At 49.8% G+C, this 14,756-nt stretch overlaps 1 protein-coding gene across 2 annotated transcripts in view; it reads right to left on the minus strand.

Annotated features, from left to right (window-relative positions):
* The window catches only part of SPPL3 (signal peptide peptidase like 3), a 63,996-nt gene that overhangs the window by 1,606 nt on the left and 47,634 nt on the right, over positions 1-14,756 (minus strand). For both annotated transcript variants that reach the window (XM_068157176.1, XM_068157175.1), the window contains exons 5-9: positions 12,462-12,540; positions 11,620-11,732; positions 5,666-5,772; positions 2,288-2,451; positions 880-1,079 (exon numbers count right to left, since the gene is read on the minus strand). In XM_068157176.1, the coding sequence (XP_068013277.1) occupies positions 880-1,079; positions 2,288-2,451; positions 5,666-5,772; positions 11,620-11,732; positions 12,462-12,540 (663 nt within the window). The remainder of the gene's footprint in view (positions 1-879; positions 1,080-2,287; positions 2,452-5,665; positions 5,773-11,619; positions 11,733-12,461; positions 12,541-14,756) is intronic.

Consider the following 14,756-nt stretch of genomic DNA (forward strand, 5'->3'; position numbering starts at 1 on the left):
AATAATAACTGACACAAAACACGAGAAGAGACAAGGGGAAGAAGCTGGATGCATCACACTGAAGAGCTACTCCAGTGCTGGTACTTCTTGAGACTATCATTCTGGGGCCCCCAGCCTGAGAAAGATGGGCTGAGAGGAAGGGCTGCACACACCAGGAATGATTTTCCTGGATACTAGCTGGAAGGGAATGTCAAAGGGAGGAGGAAGGATATGGGTAGGAAATCATCTTTCCTCTTCATCCTTGGAAGGACTGCAGGGGGTCAGGATATGCACATATGTGGCCTGACCTTTGGGAAAAATGTGGTTTATGTTAGGGAGGAGAGGGATGGCTACAGCAAACCATGAACAGCATTCCAGGTGTGACCATTTACCATTTTCTGCATGCACTAAGACGTCCCAGGGTCATGAGCATTAACAGTGGAACACAAAAGTGCAGGAATTGATTGTCTGGATGAGTCACCTTGAGGTACTCTTGCACAGGATAAGCCACCTACCATCAGCCAGGTATGAGCTACTCTGCTTTGACAGGGGGTTTGGACTCGATCTCTTGAGGTCCCTTCCAACCTCTAATGTACTGTGAGGTACTGTAATACACCACCTGTGTGCTACCTTTGTTATTAAAGCAAAGTATAAACAATTGCTAAAACACCCCCACACTGATAATCTCTTCAGTTTTCTAAACAAAATACACCACCCCAGAAATCTCAGAGGGCTGTAGAAGGGGCTTCCTCCCCAGAGCACGCCAACGAAACCCAAGGAGGAGAGGACTTAGAAGACCACAGCCAAGGGTTCACTCAACACTTCTTTACCCTTGCTTCCATCATCTCCTAGCCCTGCTCTGCTCACTAAGCAGCTCCCCAAAGCACACTGATCACTCACCTACAAAATACCCAATGAGTGTGCAGTGGAAGTAGGAGACCTTCTGCATCCGTCCAGAGATGTTGGCCGGCCCCGGGGCGCCGCAGGAGTCGCCGCTGGCCTGTTTCTTGTAGTTGTCGTAGCGCAGCACGAAGCAGAGCAGGAGGCCTGGCATCACAATGTCCCCGATGCCCAGCATGGAGAAGTGGCTGCCTGTGGAACTGGAGAGCAGCTGCCCTTGGTTTCAGGCTCAGACACAAGGTGACAAGCTCTAGGCCCCTCTGCTTTGGTTTTCAGCTTCATCTTGCACATTCCCTTCTTCCTACCCACGCAATTTTATGGGGCGGAAGCGAAATGCTGGCTCCTGAAGAGCTTTTCCTGTGTGATTTCACCACCAGCCCAGCTTGGTTTTAGAGCCTCACTGTGATGCCATGTCATTGCAAACTGGTTTATTGCTGCCAGCAGCCTTTGAGCTGCCTTTGCTCTTAACTCACCCAGTGACACAGATCCACCAACACAGCATTTCAGCCATCTCTGAGTGTTGAGGGGAGGCACCATTTAGCTGACCAAAGTGTTCAGTTAGGTCTGACAGACACCGACTGCACCTTCCCGCCCTGTGCAAAGATCACCTCCAATACAAGAAGTCTATTTATGGACTTCTCACATCTTTGGCCTCCTTCAGACAAAACAGGTAGGAAACTAAAATCCCTCTAGGTTTCCAGGAAAGAGCCAGCTGTGAGGTAGGTGATGAACTAAAGCTGCCCATTACCTGAACTCCAGCGTACTCTTCATGCAAACAAAGCCAAATCACTTGATATTGTAAAGTTGACAAAATGAACCATTTTGGTTTTGTCACTGCAGACAGTCAGCTCCTAAGCTCTGTGATTTCAGCACCCCAACATCTAAAGAAGCCACACTAAACACCTCAAAATAACCTACTGCACATCTGCTGAGGTGCTGAAGCTTGCTGCCCAGTCAGGCCTGTGCACACCCTGGTTAAAAACAGAGACAAGGAAGAAGCCCCAGACCAGAGGGACCTGGAACATCTGCTCCCAGCACAGCGCTTCCCCTGTAAGCTGCCCTTGCCTAGGCCAGTTTCCAACTCCCTTACCAGTCACTTGCACTGTGCAGTAATCAGTTCTGCTGTGATAATAAACCTCAGGGCTTTTGCTTTTTAGCATTGGGTCTTAAGCCTTCCAACAGCAGCAGAACTCCCACAGGTGTTGAAGATCCAGTTCTAACAGGCCACCTTTTAACCAAACTGGGGTCATCTCTGTGCGCTCTGAGTCAGCCCACACAGTGCCCAAGCCTCACTACTCCTTCTAGACCTTTTGATGGTGAAGAGGGAGTGACTAGCAGGGAACTGAGTTGCTAATTTCCAGTAGCATTAGTGCTGCTGCAGAGCAGAGGGAGGGAGCTGCAGTCTTACCTGGGGAAGACAAGCTTGCCCGGCAGTGACAGGCGGGGAACGTCTCTGCCCACATTTGGTCCCAGGTGAAGCTTCCGGGATAGAACATCCAGGGGGTTATCAGCTGGCTGAGTGGCCACTTTCACCATGACGTTGCTGTTGAAGATGTAGGCAGAGAAAAACACCTAGGGAGCAAGGAAATCATCCAGCCATCAGAGACTGGAATTCCAAACTGAACTCTCAGAGCTGCCTGTGCTTTTGCTCTGATGACACAAGTCTCCTGCTCTGGAGACTTTCAAGACCCATCTGGATGTGTTCCTGTGGGACCTATGCTAGATTCTACGGTCCTGCTCTGGCAGGGGGGGTGGACTTGATGGCTCTTTGGAGATCCCTTCCAACCCCTAACATCCTGTGAGCCTGTGAAAACGTTTCCCAGCAACCCAGAGATTTTTACACCTAGCAATAGTAACTGGGAAACAGCCTAGGCTCATGATAAGACCAGTATCTTGAGATCCTTTGACAAAGGACTTCCAGAGGGCAGACTTCAGGTTACCCAAGGAACTAACTCAGAGGGTTCCTTGGGATAAAGCCCTTAAAAATAAAGGGGTCCAGGAGAGCTGGACCTGCTTCAAGGAGGAACTCTTGAAGGCTGTGCCAATGTGCCGGAAGATGAGCCGCCAGGGCAGACGGCCAGCCTGGATGGGCAATGAACTTCTAACAGAACTAAGGGAAAAAAAGAGGGTGTGTCATCTTTGGAAGAAAGGGGAGGCAACCCATGGAATGTTTAAGGATGTTGCTAGGTCATGTAGGAAGAAAATTAGGGAGGCAAAAGCACATTTGGAGCTTAAACTGGCCTCTGCTGTGAAGGACAACAAAAAGTCCTTCTATAAATACATTAAAGGCAAGAGGAAGGGCAAGGACAACCTCCACTCCTTGGTGGACACTGAGGGGAACGTTGTATCAAAGGATGAGGAAAAGGCAGAGGTACTTAACACCTTCTTTGCCTCAATTTTTACTAGCAGGACAGAACGTCTTCCAGACAGCTGGCCTGCAGAGCTGGCAGATGGAGTCAGGGAGCAATATAGTTCCCTTGTGATCCAGGAGGAAGTAGTTAGAGACCTGCTCAGCCACTTGAATCCCCACAAGTCCATGGGACCGGATGGGATTCATCCTAGGGTGGTGAGAGAGCTGGCAGATGAGCTGGCCAAGCTGCTCTCCATAATTTTTCACCAGTCCTGGCTCACTGGAGAGGTCCCAGAGGACTGGAAGCTGGCCAGTGTGATGCCCATCCACAAGAAGGGTAGGCTGGATGAGCCAGGGAATTATAGGCCTGTCAGGCTGACCTCAGCGCCAGGCAAGATTATGGATCAGGTTATCTTGAGTGCAATCACACAGCACTTAGAGGATGGCCAAGGGATCAGGCCTAGCCAGCATGGATTTAGGAAGGGCAGGTCCTGCCTGACCAACCTGATCTCCTTCTATGGTCAGGTGACTGCCTGGTGGATGTGGGGAGGCTGTGGATGTAGTCTACCTGGACCTCAGCAAGGCCTTTGACACCATCGCCCATAGCAAACTCCTGGCCAAGCTGTCAGCCCCTGGCTTGGACAGCAGCACTCTGAGCTGGGTTAGGAACTGGCTGGAGGGCCGAGCCCAGAGAGTGGTGGTGAATGGTGCCACATCCAGCTGGCAGCCAGTCACTAGTGGTGTGCCCCAAGGATCAGTGCTGGGCCCCATGCTCTTTAACATCTTTATTGATGATCTGGATGAGGGCATTGAGTCCATCCTCAGTAAATTTGCTGACGACACCAAGCTGGGGGCAGGAGTTGATCTGCTGGAGGGTGGAGAGGCTCTGCAGAGGGACCTCAACAGGCTGGACAGATGGGCAGAGTCCAATGGCATGAGATTGAACACATCCAAGTGCCAGGTTCTGCACATTGGCCACAACAACCCCATGCAGTGCTACAGGCTGGGGTCAGAGTGGCTGGAGAGCAGCCAGGCAGAAAGGGACCTGGGGATGCTGGTTGATGGCAGGCTGAACATGAGCCTGTAGTGTGCCCAGGCAGCCAAGAGGGCCAATGGCATCCTGGCCTGTATCAAGAACAGTGTGGCCAGCAGGAGCAGGGAGGTCATTCTGCCGCTGTACACTGCACTGGTTAGGCCACACCTCGAGTCCTGTGTCCAGTTCTGGGCCCCTCAGTTTAGGAAGGAGGTTGACTTGCTGGAACGAGTCCAGAGAAGGGCAACGAAGTTGGTGAGGGGTTTGGAACACAGCCCTGTGAGGAAAGACTGAGGGAGCTGGGGTTGCTCAGCCTGGAGAAGAGGAGACTCAGGGGTGACCTTATTGCTCTCTACAACTACCTGAAGGGAGGTTGTAGACAGGCGGATGTTGGTCTCTTCTCCCAGGCAGCCAGCACCAGAACAAGAGGACACAGTCTCAGGCTGCGCCAGGGGAGGTTTAGGCTGGATGTTAGGAAGAAGTTCTACACAGAGAGAGTGACTGCCCATTGGAATGGGCTGCCTGTGGAGGTGGTGGAGTCACCATCATTGGAGGTGTTCAGGAGGAGACTTGATGGGGTGTTTGGTTGCATGGTTTAGTTGTTTAGGTGGGTTGGATTGGTTGATGGGTTGGACGCGATGATCTTGAAGGTTTCTTCCAACCTGGTCTGGTCTATTCTATTCTATTCTATTCTATTCTATTCTATTCTATTCTATTCTATTCTATTCTACAGCATCTGTCCAGCCTAGTCTACAGGTAACAGGATGCTGCCAGTATGAGAAAGCTTGAAAGCAGAGAAGCTGTGGAACTGAGTTGTAAAGGGAATGATGCAATACTGGCTCCAGACAGGCTCCTGCACTCCAGCTCATCACACCGCCGAACAGAGCGGCTGCCAGAGCTGTCAGCAAGCACTTCCCTGGATCGGGGCTGGGTGTAATGCAAAGGTAAAACAAAATCCTGCCAGTGTTACAAATGATGCTCTGTCAGGTTCCCAGCAGAAGTGCAGGAAGATTGGCTGCCAGCCTTACTGGCTCTGCATGGGGCTGCATTCCTGTCCTGCAGATTTCACTGCTGATCAGGAGCTGCCATCCACGTGCCGTGCAGGCGTGGAGAAAGCTTTGGGCTTACTTGTAAATGCTTGTTCTGGTCTTCAGCCAGGCTTTCCAGATTTGAGTTCAGAGTTCCTTTTTTAAATCACATGCCAAAGTTGAAATAGCCTGACCATGTTTCTGCTTCTGTCAACTAATTAGAGAGGAAACACCTCTGTATCCTGCTGCAGACCTTAACATCTCAGAACATCTCTGCCTTTGCCAGACTTCATCAATTCATGTCAAAATGGCCCAAGGCCAATTACAAATCCAAAGGATAAAAACAATTTTAGCAAACCCAAACAAAACACTTACCCAAAAGACATCATAAATTAGTAACCCAGAGAGCAGCAAGCAGGAAACCTTCAGGCTGGGCAGCCGAACAAAGGCTATCATTGCAACACACAGGCCCATAGCCAGAGCTACAAAATGCAAGCACATGGTTAGTTCATTAAAAATAGCAAAACAAAACAAATACCTGCTTGTCAAAACCTTTCCCTCAAACCACCCTTCCCCCCCAAAGAGCCTCTCTTTGCACCTGTGCAGCGCTGCATGCACTAGATGACTGGCTCCTGTTTCCAGAGAGTGAAATTCCTTTCACCAGAGTCAAGAAAAGTCAAAACACATTCAGCAGCCAACTGTCAACACGCTGCCATGGAAGCAGAAATGCCTCTGCAGGCACAGCTGCCCATTCCACTCAGCTTCCTCCACCCACCACGAAGAAATGTTTTCATGTCTGTGTACTAGAGACTCGACCTCCCACTGACCACCCGGTTAGAAACAGCAGCAGCAAAACAGCTTTGAACTCCTTGTGCCCCAAACAAACCTCTGCTTTGACAGAAGCATCAGGAGGGTTTCTAGTAAGTGTGTAGCACAAACCCCACTGCTGACTCCCGGTCCAGAGGCAGCCTGGTTACGCCACACCTTCCAACAGAACCCCGCTCACTCCAACCTTCCACTCAGGCGAGGCTGTGCCAGGCTGCCCAGACACCAGCTCTGAGGCAGCATTGTTTAGGGAGACAAGGATTTGCTCACTACAGAGAGCTGAGTGAAAACCTGCCCACCACAGGGGAAAAAAAGTGGGTGCCAGTCTTGTCCTAATCCCTCTACAAGGGTGAGTTTTCAGCCAGGCCTCCAGGCTCCAGACCATGCCGCAGCTCTCATAGTAGTTCTGTTCCAAGGGGAATTTTGTCAGGGCAGAAAACTAAGATGTTCCATCAAACCCAGTAAGTCCCACTCTTCACTACCACACTCACCTGACTCTCAAGCATATTCCACATTTCATCTGGTTACAAGTAAATCCCTAAGGAGACACTAAAAACCCAACAGACCTTTGCAAGTAAATGCCATTCCACCTGTGACAGCAGTGTGTATCTGCAGGGGTAACAGAGCCTTGCTGGGCCCAGGCTGCACCAAAGGATGCAGACAGCTGCACACAAAGCACACCTGACAATCCTGTCCTGAGCAACTCCCACTGCAGGGGCCATGCACTCAGGATGTCTGTGAGTGTGCAAGGTGCGGCAGCTTATCCAGGCCAGGGTTTACAGGCCAGCCTTCAGGTTCTCCTGCTGGAATCATGCAGCTGCCAAACTGCCCTGCAGCTGTTTCACCTGAGTGATGTGGAGCTCTTCCTCCCAGACACTGAGGCAACATTTCCATACAGAGTCAAGGGGTAAAACAGCACCACCAACACCTGCCAGCTATGGCAGTGCCCGGGAGCTGCATGCCAGCAGTGGCTTTGCCAAGCCCACCTGGGTCCTCTGAGAGCTGACAAACGTGGTACGACAGCATGGCTCAGGGTTGCCAGTTACAGCAGAGCAGTGGACTACTCAGAAGAAAACAAGCCCTACATCATGCTGCAGAACTGCAGCTAGCTATAAAACGTAAGAAAACTGTTCAGGTGTAGAGAATTGTTACAGTTTGAATGGGGAACTTCAGCCTAGGTCCTGACTGCAAAGACTGAAAGTTAAATAACCAAGGAGAATAATGGTAAGGTCTATAGAATTCATTGGCTTGCTAATGGGATATAGAGCAGAGGCATAAACAGCTCTGTCTCTCTTTTCTTCTGCTGCTTCTGCCTGCAACTTTCTCTCTCCTGTGGCCTTGACAGGGTATCTGTGTTTTGACTACTAGAGGGAGGGAGTGGGGGAAGAGGTGAACAGGTCCCCTGCATGTGTCCAGGGGCTCTGAGGAGTTTCTGTGCTGTTTATAAATAGTAACTATATATACTGTATATTTTGTACATATTCACTGCATTCCGTATCTCCAGATTTTAGTTTGCTTGTAAATAGAGCTCCAATTGCTTCCAAAACCTTCTGAGCTGTCTGGCAATTTTATTTTGGGGGTGAGTTCTCCACATTTGTTGGGGGGGTAATTTCAACCCACCACAAGAATTTTTCAAAGCAGCAGGAAAGAGAGCTGTGCCTGGTAATTCAGAGTAGCACTCACTTGCAGACCTCCTCTGGTAGAAGAGCAAACAGAAGGGAACAGGCTGTCTTAAATCAAAGAGGTCTCTCTAAAGCCAGTGTTAATAATAGCTCAAGCAAGCCTTCATTTAGGAGAGGTTTTCCATGTTATAATGAGCTAGAAGTGGAAATGTTTTAAGCAGCCTGAAGTTTTATCTGCTCCTCACACACTCCATTTCCCCGTGGCTGAAACGAACGCAGGCACGTACAGGAGACACTTCCATCAAACTAGGCAAACACCAGGGAGAGGAGGAGATGGAAAGAAACCCCTCCAGATGACAGTGAAACACACATGCTAATAGTTTTGCAACTCCTTAAGAAATATTGATAAATTAAAAAATAAAGCCCAAAACCAGAAGGGAAGCAAGAATGCCCAAGGGCTGGTGTGAGTAACACAGGGCAGACTGCAGCCACAGCACCAACAGGCTTCTCTAAATGCAAGCCAGGTCCTTTTCCAGTGAATAAGTCCAGAAATACATGAGAAACAATGTCCTCCATCTGCAAGCTCAGGGCTGGTGCTGACAAGCTGTATCAGGTGGCATCTCCCCACTCAAGCATACCCCAAAGCATCTCTTTATAAAAAGAGAAAGAACAAGAGAAGGAGAGAGAGGCCAAACAGCTCTGGACAATGCCTTAACAGAGCTGAATGAGAAGGAGCTAACTGAAAGAGTTAACCTTCAGCCAACAGAAAGAATTAACTTTGCAGTGCCTGCAAGCACTGCCCTTGTGGAATAAGGATATTCTAAGGATTAGGAATATTCCTGCATGTGTGATCAGCCTGCTTTGCAGCTTTACTGCACTGCTGCGTCTGGAGCAGATGGAACCACCGAGGTGCTGGTGTCTGCTTTACAAAGCATTATGCAAGCTGGCAAGATCAAGCTTCCCCACAGGCCACCAGATGACCTTCTGAAGAAACAGGTACTGAAGTTCTGACCTAATCACATTCCTGCACAGCTCTCCAAGAGTCTTTTACAGAGAGGGAATCAGAATGTGTGCCATGAAACAGCCTCTGCCTGACTGCCGCAGCTGTCCCCAGGGTACCTGTGGCCGTTCCCCTCACTCTGGAGCTACACAGACACTGCACACCCACAGCACTCCCACTATGCCCAATGTTTAGAGAAGCTTTAACCAGGCTTGGAAGGGACAGTAATCATCACTGATGATTCTGTCAAACAATCCACTCTTGAGAAATAAGTATTTCAGGACCCAGATCAAGACCCCAGAGGCAGGATATGCTCACCCTGCCCTGTAAAATGTCCCTGGCTTTAGAACCAGCTCAACCAGCTCCCATGCAGATAGGGGAACTGTAGCATCTGAGCAGTGAGAACTGTTCTGGCAGCACTGCCACACCTCTAGCCTGGACAGACTGAACCTGCTCTGGCAGGGGCATTGGACTCAATGATCTCTGGATGTGCCTTCCAACCCCTAACATCTGTGATCCTGTGATGTCTTTCCCCATCTCTGAAGCAGAAATACGGTCTCACAGTCAGCTGCACAACGACAAACCACACACAGGAACCGAGGTGCACTGCCCCACTCCTCTCTCCAGCACCTTCTCAACATCCATTTCATTTTCTGCCCCCAGCCAAACAAGCTCCTCCCTTGCCGGCAGGGAGCAGCCAGGTCCCAGTGCAGCCTTACAGACCAGCAAGAGCTCCACTTGCAACACTCTGCACCTACTCCCAGGCCACCCTCCAGACAACACTCTGTGGGGTCTCAAGCATGCAGTTACAGAGAAGCAAAGGCACAGATGATGTGATCCCACTTGCAGAGGTTTAGAACAAGGACTAAACCTGCAGAGTCCTTCCATGACAAAGGCCAGTGAAGGCTGTTCCCTGCTCAGTGTCACAGACAAATGCTGATTTAATTGGATCTGAACAAAGGACAGGAGACTGTACCTGTACAGAGCAAACTCCCTTAAGACAAACTACATCAGATACTGCAAAACCAGACACTGGCAAGAAAATTTAGTAAATCATAAACCATCAGCACAGGAAACAACCCCCTGAGACTCCCCTGAGCAGCAGGCCAGGACTCTGTAGATGGATCACCTCAAGCCTACTCTTCCAGACTGAGAAGCTCACAAATTTTTTAAGGGCAATGCTTCTGCCAATACCTCAGAGCAGAGCTCTTGCCAAACGTTGCCAAAAATCCACAGCTGACACTCACCATTGAGCTTTGTGCAGATGAAGATCACCCATGGGGTGGGCTGCTCTGCTGAACACAAACCAAACTGCACCTGCCTTTTTCCATGCAGTACCTGAGTGCTTTAAGCAGCAACAGGTGGAACTTTTCAATGCAGCAGAAAGCACGAATGAAAGGTGACACCAACAGACACAGGAAACAAGCAAGGAGCCACCAGAGGTGTCCAGGGCCCTCCCTGCTGCTGCCATCCCATTTGGGAGGTGCAGGAAAGCTGATGGCATGCATGCTTCCTGTTGCAACAAGCAATTTTAAGGGCAGGTTATGTTGTCCCAGCCTTTTTTCCTCGAGCAATCACAACCTCAGGGTGCCACTTCACGAGATGTTCTAAGCTAATTTAGCTGCCTTGACACTGCTGAGAACAGACTATGAGGACAGACTGAAGGAGTTGGGGCTGTTCAGTCTGGAGAAGAGAAGGCTCCCAGGTGACCTAATTGTGGCCTTCCAGTATCTGAAGGGGGCCTACAGGAAGGCTGGGGAAGGACTTCTCAGGATCTCAGGTAGTGATAGGACTAGGGGGAATGGAATGAAGCTGGAGGTGGGGAGATTCAGGCTAGATGTGAGGAGGAGGTTCTTCACCATGAGAGTGGTGAGACCCTGGAATGGGTTGTCCAGGGAGGTGGTCGAGGCCCCGTCCCTGGGGTTGTTTAAGACCAGGCTGGATGAGGCTCTGTCCAGCCTGATCTAGTGTGGGGTGTCCCTGCCCATGGCAGGGGGGTTGGAACTAGATGATCCTTGTGGTCCCTTCCAACCTTGAATGAAACTATGAAACTATGAGAAGGAGGGGTCCTGCTCTTGGCTACCTCTTCATGCCTTTGCTACCCTCTTTGCTCTGTCCTCTCAAATCCCACTGTGCTGCCAGGTGCCTTTTGCTAAGTTTGGCACATACCTGGCTGCACAATGATCCAATTCAGCTCAGTGCAGCAGCAAACAGCCTGGCAGAAACACGGGACACTGCCATTCTAGTGAGCTGAATCACTTCAGCATGTGATTAAACAAGCACCAGAGCAGGCACAAGAGATTTGGAAGGGAGGAGAGAGGAGGAAAGCTGCTTTTTGGGACACTAAGCTGTGAGAATTCAGTTCAGCTAGCACAGAAAAAAAATAAATAAATCACACCTTCAAGCCAGCTGGATGCCTGCCAGCTTCACCCATCTCACCATCCTAACTGGCAAGCATCAAAGAGATCAAAGACAACCAGCTACTGTGAACTGTCTTGCAACAAATTATTTGATCATCTGAACCAAAAAAAACACAACAAGATGCACAGCAAACATTAATGAGGCTGCTATGATCAAGTTATGATTCATAACAACCACTGGCTGCAAACGTCTCTAACTAACACTGGCGATTCCCCCTGTGCCACACAGGTGGAGAACATCTCTCCTCAGTCTTCTGGCACTTCCTTGGAAGCTTTCACGAACCTGAAAAACGTGTCCCAGGCGCTACCCTGACACGTTGCCCACAGCGCTGGCGTTCAGGGAGTCTGCCGCGCAGCATCTCACCCCAGCAAGATCGGCGGACGTCACCAACCCTCCCCCGGGGCTGGATGTGTCAGAACAGGCACAAACCAGGAACACAATCTCTTCATTCCCATACTCACCATCCATAAGGAGCCAGTGGCCAGTTAGGACCCAGATGAGGACAAGCATCACAGAGAGAGAAAATGAGAGCAGCTCAGCAGCGGTGAAACGCCCGCAGCAGCCGAAGGAAATCCTAGGGACAACACACCAACGTTAGGCAGCAGACTTGGTGTTTCCATTTCCAGAACAGAAAAGGGATGCTCTTGGAACAAGGCTCAAGTGCCAATGAGAGGTGCCAAGAACAACTGAAGGGAAGTTCCTTTGCCACAAATAGGCACCAAAACAGCAAGGAAATAAAAGCTTTCCTCATTCAAAGAATGTAGCCTGAACTACAGAGGTGGGAAAAACGCTGTGGGTGCTGGCACCTCTCTTCAGCCTGTCACCACCTCTGCTAGCTCCTAGCCCCCTCTCAGAGCGCTTTCTGCAGCAGCAGCTCCAGCCACAAACTAAAGAAAATGATAAGTTTCCAAACAGGTCATTATCAGCTGCAGTTCTCCCAGGTGTAACCCCGGCCTCTGAAAGAGCCAGCATCAAAATCCAGAGGCAAACATTAACAAACACTGAAATCCAGCACAACTCCCAGACTGGGAAATATCAGCAACAACAAAAATAAATAAATCCCACCCCATTAGGAAGCACTGCTGGGAAATGCAGTCCTGGCCAGCAACCTGCATGACTTGCAGTCCTTGTGCTTCCTGCTCACAACCTGGACACTTGGTGTTGGCACAAAACCCAGGCACCAACACCAGCCCTGAGCCCCCGAGGTTAATGCTGGTAACCCAAGACTCCAGTAAAGGATTCTCATTAAAAGAAAGAATTGCAACACACAAGGGGTGGAGCAAAGGGGTTCTCAAGTCCTTACTTGTTTTGAGGTGAGCAAGGCCGTGTTAAGTACTGGCACATCGGGAGCAGCAGGAAAGCAAAAGCTATTGTTGCAAGGACTAGAAAAAAAGAAGAAAAGGCAACATCAGCACATTCAGGCCCGATTTCTGCAGTACACAAACAAGCTTTTCCAACTTGAAAACCCTCCTGCAACAATGTCCTATTAGCACAGACTGCAGCACCATTAAAGCAAGAGCAGCTGCAGGCCCCAAGGTCTTCTGCAGGACTTCCCTTGTCGGGAGGCATTGCAGCTTCAGGCACAGGAACAGCTCTCAAAGGAATGCAGTGCCCCAAACCCACACCTTGCAGACCCCCAGCTCTTCAAGCTTCCAAATACTGAGTCACACCAAATGAAAGGACTCGTTGCAAAGTGGCTGTGACTCTGACCATCCTCCTCCATGTGTCACAGACAGCACAATGCAGGCTTTCCCACTTTCAAACTCAGGTGGGGTTTGCCCTTGTCCCTCTCAAACCCTTCACTCATTACCCAACACAGCACAGCCTCAGGTAAGCTGCAGCCAGCAGCTGGCAAGTTATGGTTTTTAAATACAAGGTGCTTTAAAGTTTTTGAACACAGGATGAGCAAACCACACAAATATCCCAGCAGCCTATTTCCAGAAGCATTTTCTTTTTCAGAAGCATACTCATCCCACCCACACAGTTGTAAAAACATTTAGTAGCTGCTGGGAGATTCTAAGCAGTTTCCCTTCTTCTTCTTTTTTTTCCAACATAACAGCACCAAATTTGTACCAAGGCCTGTTCCAAAGGCTGAGGAGTGAGGGTGTGGGGACACCCTGGTGTCAGCAGCACACATCCCAACCTGCTGCAGCAAGAACGGACTCAAATTAAAATGGAAGAGCCTGTGCTGTGTTCTGCTCAGTCCTCACAAAACCGGGGTGGTTGCTACTGGATCTGAAAGGGAAGATTTTTCCTCTTCTCCAAGGAAGACACAGACTTGGTCAAACCTCAACTTTCCACCCCTCAATTCTGCCCCTTCTTGTGGGAGGAAGAATTTTTTTTTTTTAAAGACATCAGTCCATTTCAAAATAAAATGTTACCAAGTGTCCCTATGCAACAGCACCATGGAAACTGCTCCAGCAGTGTTTAGGAGAGGAGGAAAAAAAGCAGAATGGGTAGGGAAAGAATGAAGAGTGTGGCAACTCCATGCCAAATAGGCAGCTTTTCAGAGGTGCCTGGCAAGGAACACTGCACAGCAAAGGCTGTGTTCCTGCTGCACTGAGTCCTGCAGGCCTCCTCCCTGCCTGCCTGCCCTCCTCCCTGCCTGCCTGCCCACCCCCACCCTCAGCAGACTGGCCCTTCCTCACCCCAAACCAAACCTCCTTGCCCTTGCAATCTCTCCTTCCCCCTTCCAGGTTGGACAGGTTGGACTCGATGATCTTTGAGGTCTCTTCCAACCTTAGGAATCCTGCACCTCCTGTCCTGTCATCCCTGACAGCTAGCACCCCAAAGCTGGGCTCACCCAGGCAGTGCCAGAAATCAGAAGCAGTCATATAGTGACTGTCCAGGCTTCCAGTCACCTTTTTTCCTCTTCCTTCATCTCAGTTCTGTCAGCTTAACTCCTGTCTGAAATGTGCCAACTCTTCAGCTCTGCCTTCTGCTTAGCAGCTGGTCCTGGCCTTTGGCCATGTGCTACACCCTTGCTCCTGACTCTCCCCTGAAAGGCAGTCTTTTGGGGAGGGAGATTTAAGAGTGATTTAAGAAACAGGTATCAGCTATAACTGGTAAGTTCCCTTGCATCAGCCTCCAAAGTCTACAAAAAGAGGACATAAAATAGCACTGCTAGAGCTTCGGGGGCAGAGGGACCAAGTCTCACAGCTCCCAAAGTCCAAGCCCAGCAGGGTCCACATCCTGCTGTATCACCTCTAAGGAAGGCTTGCATTTCAGAGGTTCTGAGGCCAGAGTCCCCTGTGCTGAGTGACACCCACTGAGGCAAGGCACAGAGGTATCATAAACCCAGGGCCAACAATAAAGATACTCAAGTGCACTGACCCCAACAGACTCCATCCTCTTAGACTTGCAACAAGCCCCAGCTGACAGATTATCATCTAACTACACAGCCAAAATGGCACAAATAGAGTCACAAATGTCAACATCATGCTGGAATCAGTGGCCAACAAAACTGGCAAATTGTAAGTTGTCTTTTGTCAGAAGTCCTCCCTTGTAGTATCTTCTCCATGTGTGTACAGCACTCCCCTAACACCCAGCATACAGCAAGAATTGTGTGAAGCAGTCACTTCTTTTCAGCAGGAAAGAA

This window comes from Melanerpes formicivorus, unplaced genomic scaffold (assembly GCF_026170545.1).
Source record: "Melanerpes formicivorus ecotype bairdi unplaced genomic scaffold, bMelFor1.0.p_v2 SCAF_36, whole genome shotgun sequence".
NCBI lineage: Eukaryota > Metazoa > Chordata > Aves > Piciformes > Picidae > Melanerpes > Melanerpes formicivorus.